The following is a 10,000-nucleotide window of genomic DNA, read 5'->3' as shown; positions in this document are numbered from 1 at the left end:
ATTCAACAGTCTAGTTAAAGCATGCCACCTTTATTTTATTTATTCACAGTAGCCAAAAGCCATAGGCAGAGCTGAATGTTATGCTTCTTCACATAGGCCTATAGGGCCTGTTTGTTCCTATGTAATAGGCTTTGTTTGCTTGATTTAAGACACTGGCACTAATTAAATTTCAAAAAAGTGTTGGGGGTGCCGTAATGGAACATGAGAAACAGCTTTGTAATGAGCTTTGACATGACCCCCAAAGACAAATAAACGCACAGAGACCCCACTACGTTCAAACTGGGGTGGGGCTGGGAGAAATTTGCTGCGCCCCATTTGAGCTCAGTGGGGGGTTGTGGCATTAGGAGGGGGGCTGGCGGGGGTGTTTTGTCTTTCTAACCTATATTTCATCTGGTTGGGTCACAGTGAATCAACCAGCTCATCTCTTTTATCGCTGGCTTGCTCTGCTAGCAATAACACACAATAACAATGCCAGCTCATTACACATAACAGGCCATAATGAGGAGGCAAATGCTGTATTTATCGTGTAGGATATAATTATCACAAATTGTGTGTAATTGTCTTTTCATTTGCCTCAAGCAGTGAAAATATTGACCAATATATCACATACAAAGACTTAAGTATGAATGGTTTTATGCACATATGCCATAGGTATGGGGGGGGGATGGGTGCTTCAGGCCATGCCTCTGCTGAACATGGTTTTGGGGAGCCAATGCGCCCTATGCACAATTGCCAGAATCAAAACTTTCCAGAGTGATGTGTTTTTGAGTCAGCTGGCTCACATGTACAGGCACGTATTCTCCCATCATCATGTTGAATCACTTGAGTTATACACTTCCGCAGATGACCTCATTCTTCTCCCACAGTATTTTGTTTTGTCTGTGTTTCATCATCCCATATTAAGCCATGCGCTCAGGCCTTAGATGTCAAACAAGACACAGAGAGGAAATACCGATCTTGTGGGGAATGGGATTGTTTTTTACTGTGTTCATGACCTGGGAATAACAAGCAAATCAACTCATGTCAGTTAGTTTAGATAGACAGACAGACTGTAGCCTAAGTGCAAGATCAGTGGAGTGGCCACCTAGGTGTAAGAATAGAAGGTCAAACCAGACGGTCACAGGGAGTCAAGATTAGTAGTCATGTCACCACCGACAGACAGAATGAGTGAGGAGCCCAGCCAGGACTGTAACCAGACATTTTCAAATACCGAGGTCAAATACTCTGTGCTGTACTGTAGGCTATACATTTAGAATGCTTCAAATACTTAAATCAAACTCAAAGTTTGTTATCATTAATTACTGCCTTGAGGATAAATGGGGCATCGTATACAGACTGAATTTATCATTGTTGATCATATATCAATTTTCATCATAGATACATTTTATATTACTGAAAAAAATACAGAGGACATGACCTCTGTGTCCTCAATGGTAGTTACGGCCATGAGCCCACCAGCTCAGACAGACCGAAAAGAAGTTAGCTCTCCAAAAAGAAAAAAAAACACAAAATGACAGACAGCAAAGTTTGGGGTTAGATCTTGGCCTCTGAGTCACTAAAGGGAGAGAAAGGTGAGGGGTCGCGTCTCCTACGTCTCGTCGTCTCCTTGTGAAGAAGAGACGCCCTCGGCTCATCTCCATTAGCGAGCTCTTGCTTCTTACTCCACTCCGCAACTACCAGGTGTTCAAGCTTAGACTATAGACGGCCCGAAGGCGTGGACAACAGAAGCCCCGCAAAGCTCCCCTTGGCTCAGGCTGGGATTATGAATCATCTCTGTTTAGGCTGTTTATTTGTGAAAATGATGACGTGTAAGCCTCCACGAGAATGCAAGAAGTTCAAGGAAGTTTCCTGGCAGTGTCTGTGTGTGTGTGTGTGTGTGTGTGTGTGTGTGTGTGTGTGTGTGTGTGTGTGTGTGTGTGTGTGTGTGTGTGTGTGTGTGTGTGTGTGTGTGTGTGTGTGTGTGTGTGTGTGTGTGTGCGCTTGCGTGCATGCGTGCGTGCGTGAGTGTGTGTGAGTGCATGTGTGTGTGGGTACATGCGTGCTTGTGTTTGCGCATGTGTGCACACATGCATGTGTGTGTGTGTGTGTGGTGAGGGGTGGCTCGTAAGTGTGAGTGCGTTGTGTTTGTCTTGCCAGCACCGCTTGTTGAGGCCTTTATATGTCTGTACTGTAGGTCTTACTTGGCATTTGCTTTAACAGCGTTTACAGTAACAGGTCCTTTCAAATTGTTGTGCAAGTGTTGAGCGAGTCTAAATTGTCTGACACCTCTGACTCAACTGATTTTCCGCTACAGCGGGACTAAAAGGAGCCCTTGGCAGCAGTTCCCGCTCAGTGGTACACTTACCTCCGTAACTCTTCCTCCTGTCACTGAGCTGACCGATGTACTGCTCTGGTGAACTACTATGCCTTTTTTTTCCACTGCTGGTTTTCTGGTAGGCCTACAGCTCGACACAGCGCGACTCAGCCGCCATTTTTTGCTGTACGATTGAGCTGTGTCGTGCCTATTCGAAAAGCAAAAAGTGGCAGCCGAGTCTTGCTGTGTTGAGCTGCAGGCCTACCAGAAAACCGGCACTGCACAGTGGTTTCAACCTTTTTTGAACAACCGCCCCCCTTCACCTCATCATATGCCTTCCAACGCCCGACTTAGTATTAAAAAAATAATAGACTAACTGTTGTTCCTACTGAGTGCCCCCTTCCCCAGGTGTTTCCCTATTAACGCCCCTCAAGGGCTCTCTCACGGTCCGCTGGGGGGTTGTAGAGCCCCCGATGAGAGCCACATCTGTCGCAGGACTGTAGTTCAGTAAGTCACAGTCAGAGTTCCATGCTCTAATGAAGGTTGTTTGACTAAAGGTTTACATGTGTGAACAGTTTTGCATGAACTTAAATTCGTAGATTTAAAACAAAAGTTTTGCTACATATTTCACTTGTGTCCTCCACATCCTTAGTGACTGAGGGTTCAGTGTTCGACATAAAATATTCAAGGGTCCCTTGCTGCTCAGAAATATTTTGTTAATGAATGCTAATGCAAAGATTGACAAAGATTTTCCCCATTCGGAGACTTATTCCTCACCTTGAAGGGTAGAATTGAAAGAGCGCTGTGTTTAGTATATATGGTGTGAGTAATCATTCAGTTTTCAGGGGGGTTCAGTCCGTGGTCAGTGAGTGGACACTTATCAGCACGGTGACCGTATTTCACTTGTTACATAATCTGCCTTACTTGTTATTTTGAGCTCCTCCCGTCCCGCTGTGTTGTGGGCAAGAGTTAGATGTTGAAATAGCTACTGGACTAGAGCAGAAAGAGGATAAAAAAGTGAGAGTGACAGAGTAGGATAAGACCTGCAAGCCTCCGTGAGTAACAGCAGCAGCAACAACAACAACCACAGACATAAAAACCACTATGACACCCAACGTCATCCGTCTGGCCTTCACCTGAGGGGTCAAATAATCCTATTACGCTGATTAGAGGGCAGGAGTAGGGGACGCAACGTTAGGGATCTAGTCCGTTCATTCATCTTGCTGTGTTAACATAACACTTAGAAGAGGGGTGGGTGGGGGTCTGCACTTTCACTCTCGAATGAGTGTGCATTGTATAAAGGTGCACTGTGTAATTTTTCTACACAGTCTCACCCCAAGTAGTCAATTTTTGACAACTCAATTTTTGACACCCCAAGACTGCAATTTTTGACGTCTTGGGTATTCCTTCCACGTCACATTTTGACTATGTCCTCAAAGGCGCCCCCTTGTGGCAGCATAACTTCATTGAGGTTAGGTTTAGGAATAGGTTTAGGGTTAGGCCACATAGTCAAAATGTGACGTGGAAGGAATACCCAAGACGTCAAAAATATCCGTCTGGTCCAAGGTAGTCAGAAATTGACTACTTGGGGTGAGACTGCGTTTAATTTTTTAGTAGGCCTAGTTCATTTCCAGAATATGCCCCCCATTCACGAATGTTACCTTTTTCATGAATACTTACCATCACCATTAAATTCTAAACGTTGTTCTTTTCATACATGAAAAGGGGGATCTTCTCCATGGTCCGCCATTTTGAATTTCCAGAAATAGACATTTTTAGCTGCAAAACTTACTGTACTTTGGTCATACTAGTAAATATTAGTTCATTATTTAGTAAATATTCATGAAAAGATCAAATTTAGCAATAGGCAGCACAATTTCAATGAGCAGAGTGGTTGCAATACCTACTGTACTCTGGCCACCACAGTGTACCTTTAAGTCCGATTTCTCAGTGTTTTATATTGTTAGAGTTACTCAACATTTAGGGTTGGGATTAACACTCATTGTAGTGTAGCCTAATTGGTCCCAGTCTTTAAATGGTGAATTCAAACTTTTCTGTGTGCGGGTGGTTATTGCCTCCAGCCTGGTCGTTCCGCCCGAGTGCTGCTGGCTGTGTGGTTTCCATGCTCTGAGTGAGGGAATGAGGGGAAGAGAGGTAGCGAAGCGAGCCTATACTGGAGGAGCAACCCTACCCTAACCCCCTCCTTTCCCCCCGGAAGAGATTAAGGATGGCTATTGTTAAATGTGTCACTTCAGTCACTGCTTAGGGCTATGATAAGGTATTCATAGGTTGTCATGGCTCCTTGAGCTTTGTAGGGGGTGCACTCGTGACCCATTGAGAGACAGGTTTATTTTTTTTATCTTAAAACAAGACATCAGAAAAGACCAATGTGTTACGGAAGTCCTGTTGGTCTGTGACCTTTTCACCTCCTCCAATATCCCCCTGATCTCAACTTTATCTCTCCTAGATCTCGCTACTCTCTCTCTCGCTTTCTCGTTCTCTCTCCATCTCTCTCTCCCTCTAATTCACTCACTCTTAACCCTCAGGCTTCAGGTCATTTCCTTTACCAATGTACTGAGAATAGACTCAGAGTGAAGGGGAAGAAACACAGAGGGGCGAGCGAGGGCAGTGGGGTTAGAGTTTAACCACCCGGTACTTGCCCCCCCTTACCATGTTGCAAAAGATGAATCACCTTAACAGATTGTGACAGAAAGCTACGATGTCCACCAGAAAATGTGTGTGTGTGTTTGCACGTGCGCGCGCGAGTGCATGTGTGTATATGTACATCCCAGTGTGTGTTTGTGTGTATGTGTAAGTGTGTGTGATTGCACGCGTGTATGCATGCGTCTCTGTGTACATCCAAGTGTATGTGTGTTTGTTCTCATGCATGTACTCTCTGGTTGTGAGTGAATTATAGCTCTTTCTCAGTGGTGCCGATAGCCCTTATGCAGAGCTGGACTGGGGGAGAAACAGGGCCGGGCATTTTTGCCTTAAAGGGGCCCCTCATAATTAGCGGCGCAGAACTGACTCACTGGTGGGCCCCGAACCCTCTTGGGCCCCTATTTTCATAAAAAAATAAAAAAATTGCACATTTCTGAAAATAGGGGCCCACGAGGGTGCAGGGCCCACCGGGAAATGCCTGCTATGCCAAATGGCCAGTCCAGCCCTGCCGTTATGTAAGCAGTCCCAGCCACACAGTCCGCAGCCACAGAGTTCGCAGCCACACAGTCCCAACCCCGTCTGCAGCGCAGAGACGTGGCAGCGAGTGCGGCCCAGTCTGGTGTGCGTTAGGCGGGTCATTAGTGACCTGGGTTGCCCTAATTTCCCAGATTAATGCGTAACGCAATATGACACCCGCGCGGCCTAGATGGAACCCATTGCCGAGCCCCTTTGTCAGTCTCTCCAAGGAGCTGTGGGCTATTCTCCAGGCCCCAGCGAGCGAACAGGAAGGTTGCCATTGTGTGTGTGTGTGTGTGTGTGTGTGTGTGTGTGTGTGTGTGTGTGTGTGTGTGTGTGTGTGTGTGTGTGTGTGTGTGTGTGTGTGTGTGTGTGTGTGTGTGTGTGTGTGTGTCTGTGTCTGTGTGTCTGTGTGTGTCTGTGTGTGTGTGTGTCTGTGTGTGTGTGCTGGGTGTGTGTGTGGGTTTCAGGGAAATTGCTGGTGCCTTCTCCCTAAGGCGTATTGTTACTTTTTTGGTTGGCATCTGTTTTTTTAATAGCTTTGGCACTGGTGCAGCGTACTTTGTCATCTGTGTTTTCGTGTAAATATGGTTGCCTTCATCGAAACCACTAACCAGTGTGCACACGTACATTTCAAGTTCAGACATGGTTGCAGAGCCAAGAAAGAAATGAGTGTGTGTGTGTGTGTGTGAGTGTGCGTGTACATGCGTGCGTGCGTGCATGTGTGGTGCATGTGTGTGCATGTGTATACATTTGCATTAAAACTGTTTAACTGTTTAACTGCATCCACGCACATGCAGTGTTGTATGTAAATGCACACACACCTGTGTTTTTGTGTGGGAGTGTGTGTGTGTGCGGATAAACACACTTTTGCAGAGGATGTGTTGAGCAGTGTCATAAACACAGTAATGCTTCAGCGTTTCCAGCAGTGGGCCGCTAAGGAATCATGCTCATCTTCTTTAGCCAACACTGAAGCTTCGGGCAAGCCAGCCACCATTAATCTCCAATGGCGATCAGCACATCTGCCTCCAGCTGCCTTTCTGTAGTGTAGTGTGCTAGGTGGAGGAGAGACAGAGGGGAGATGACAGCATGCATTTGTAATTCATAATTTGAGTTGTAGGAAAAGCAAACCGTTGCTACACACAATACACTTTCTCAGATCTTTTGGGCTTTGATATCTTTATTGGAACAGTATGAGAGATGAGAGATGGATAGTAGTGTGGGAGAGAGATAAGGGGGAGGGCTGGGGAACGATCTCAGGTCAGACTCAAATCCTGGGCCCCAGTATAGTGCTATGGTGCCTTAGCCCAGTGTTTCTCAACAGGGGTGCCGCAGGCCACCTTCAGGGGTGCCGCGGAAACGTGGCTGATAAAAAATTATGTAATATAATACATATTTGTCTAAATTGATAAGGTCATGTTAGTCAGTGGAATCTTTCATCTGCCATTTACGCACAATCATTAAATAAAGTAAATATTGGTCGCCCCAGTCAGCTGCAACTTTGAACGTAGGTCGTGTGACGTGTGTTACTTTTCTAAGCTTGTATCGGATGCGATGCCATTTTACGGCTTGTTGGTTTGGGGTGCCTTCACATTTTTCATGAATTGAAAGGGTGCCTCGCCTAAAAAAAGGTTGAGAAACACTGCCTTAGCCCATTGAGCCACTGCACCCCCTAAACAATACTAAATGTTGTGTCTCCCCATCTCTCTCTCTCCCTCTCTCCCTCTCTCTCTCTCTCTCTCTCTCTCTCTCTCTCTCTCTCTCTCTCTCCCTGTCTCTCTCAACAGGGTGACGGCCCAGAGGAGCATCGAGGATGCTGAGGAGATCGAGAGGGAGCGCAGGCGGCGGGCGAGGGAAGCCTTCCGTAAGGAGAGCAGCCACTCTGGAGCCGACACCACAGCTCTGGACACAGAGGCCCCAGCAGAGGCCACCCAGTAAGTTATTGGGACCTTTGAGGGGGGAGAGAGAGAGAGAGAGAGAGAGAGAGAGAGAGAGAGAGAGAGAGAGAGAGAGAGAGAGAGAGAGAGAGAGAGAGAGAGAGAGAGAGAGAGTGAAAGGAGAGAATATACGGTAATGCTATTTAAATGTGGCTGGCCAGTAAGAGCTCCAGGAGAGGTTGACTCATGGACTTCTGATGGACTCATGGACGTCCCCAACATCCCTCTGTCTCTGTCTCTGTCTGTCTCTGTCTACACACACACACACACACACACACACACACACACACACACACACACACACACACACACACACACACACACACACACACACACACACACACACACACACACACACACACACACACACACACACACACACACACACACACACACACACACACACAATTTGAGGGACACATACTCTTGATAGAAACATTGTTACGCACCACTTATGCAAATACACACACAAGCATGCACACACACACACACGCACGCACGCACGCACGCACGCACACACGCACGCACGCACGCACACACACACACACACACACACACACACACACACACACACACACGCACACACGCTCGCACGCACGCACGCACGCACGCATGCACGCACGCACGCACGCACACACATACACAAAGACATAGAGAAGACTAGGGAGAAAGACACAGAGTGTTTGGTGATGACACCCTGCCTGAAGAATGTTTGCTCCACATCGCCATAGGGCCAGAGGCCCGACAGCTTGGCTGCCTGTTTTAATCACACAGCCATGTAATGAAGGCCCGCACACATCTCACATCTTCTCATCCCCACAGAATGACAGAGGGGAAAAAGTCCTCTCAGTCCAGGGTGTGAAGCGCCTATTGCTCACATCAAAACAGGTAGCCAAAGACTTGCCTGTAATTATGTTCTCATTGCTGAGATATACTGCACCACAGCACTGCAGGCCTGTAGTCTACTTCGCTCAGCTCTCAAAACATTCCTTAGTGGCCGTTTGTCATAGGCTATGTAGGTAGCACTCTTAGGAAGAGTTGCTAATAGGACATATTTGCATTGCTTAAAATATTTTTAAATATCAACTTGTGTTTTTACTTAACTACTTTACTTATGTCCAATATCACATCTACGTATAAACTGGTCTTTCATGCCGACAGTGCTGTTTTAAGTCATTGCTATCCCATAAACCACAACTAAAGCTCTAAAGCAGCTGTCAACCTAATGTTTGTCTACTATTTCTCAAATGTGTTATAAAGTGAGATAAATGTGTTGTTGTCAAGGGGGTCCCAATTCAAATGTATCTGGGGACAAAAGCATCTGGTTTTAAATGGCTTTTAGCCATGTCCTCCTCCTGCAATCCAGGCGGTACGAGCAGGGCTAGCGTTTGCTACTTAATAATAACGCTTCCTCCATTTTCACCTGTCTCACAAACACCATACCTTGTCTGATATGTTTCGATGGCTCACCTCCATTTTCCTCGGAGCGGCACATGAGAGAATCTTCAAAAGGATTGCAGACATACATAATTGTGTGCCCCAGATACTGTAGATGAAAATCGTTACGTTATTTTAAGCAAAACCGCACCATCAACATAAAATAAAGTAATAATAGCACTACCTGTTTTTATGATGTCAGCCATCTGGCCACGGCGGCCATGCTTCCATCATATCCAATCAGCCTAATCATCCCTCGGAATGCGCCCCCAAAAATTCCTTTCAGGCAGCTAACCCCCGATGTCTGAAGATGAAATAGATTTCCATCCCACTGGCTTCCTAATGACCAGGCGGTGGGAAAAGGGGCGGCCTTGGGTATCATTAAAAATAACATGCTTCGGCTTTCCCTTTCATTAATGAAGCACTTCTCCCAAGTCTCTCTACTCCTCCTCCTCCTCCCCATCTGCGTTACGCGTTACGCATTACGCACTCGGGCTCAGGTGCAGATGTTTTGGTTAACCTGGAGCGACCCTTTTGAAGTTTGTGAACAGAGTTTGTGGTGATGAAAATGGGTGAGGAAAGAGCAGGGTGAACCTGGAGTTCAACTACACAAACACTTGGATAGGGACCAAGTTTTTTGTCAGGAATTCACTACATTGTATAATTTCTGATTGAATATCATATGTTTTAGACATATAACCATTTCAATGTAGGAATTATGTAGGGACTAGGATGGAATTGGCTAAAAATCATAACAATTATTATAGGAAAAATACCACAGTTAGACATGCTACGCTGTGACAGCCAATATGGTAATTATATAGAAATATCCTTGCTAAGGTTCCCTGGTGTTTTTACTTTGGCCAGTGTTGAGACTGTATTTCTGCATTTTTCCAGTAACCTGTTGTGCAAGACACAGCTATGCATTTTGGCTCTTATGGTCCGTGGTAGACAAAACCCCTAAAAACTGACAGGAAGTAATGTCAGACGTGATCGCAAAGGTGCAGTGTGTCATCACCCTCTTGTCAACATGTCTGAAGCAACGTCTGACCCCGGGCTCGCTCGCTCCCTCTTATTTTGCTGACGAACATTCAAAATATGCTCACAGCTGTTTCACAGTTCTGTTACAGTAAAATGTACACACACACACACATAC

At 46.0% G+C, this 10,000-nt stretch overlaps 1 protein-coding gene across 2 annotated transcripts in view; it reads left to right on the top strand.

The window, feature by feature from the left end:
- The window catches only part of lsp1a (lymphocyte specific protein 1 a), a 47,531-nt gene that overhangs the window by 5,873 nt on the left and 31,658 nt on the right, over positions 1-10,000 (top strand). For both annotated transcript variants that reach the window (XM_063197316.1, XM_063197315.1), the window contains exon 2: positions 7,258-7,404. In XM_063197316.1, coding sequence (XP_063053386.1) covers positions 7,258-7,404 — 147 coding nt within the window. The remainder of the gene's footprint in view (positions 1-7,257; positions 7,405-10,000) is intronic.

The sequence above is a fragment of the Engraulis encrasicolus genome, chromosome 4 (assembly GCF_034702125.1).
Source record: "Engraulis encrasicolus isolate BLACKSEA-1 chromosome 4, IST_EnEncr_1.0, whole genome shotgun sequence".
NCBI lineage: Eukaryota > Metazoa > Chordata > Actinopteri > Clupeiformes > Engraulidae > Engraulis > Engraulis encrasicolus.
Note: the sequence above shows the minus strand (reverse complement) of the source record. Positions and strands in the feature narration are given on the sequence as shown.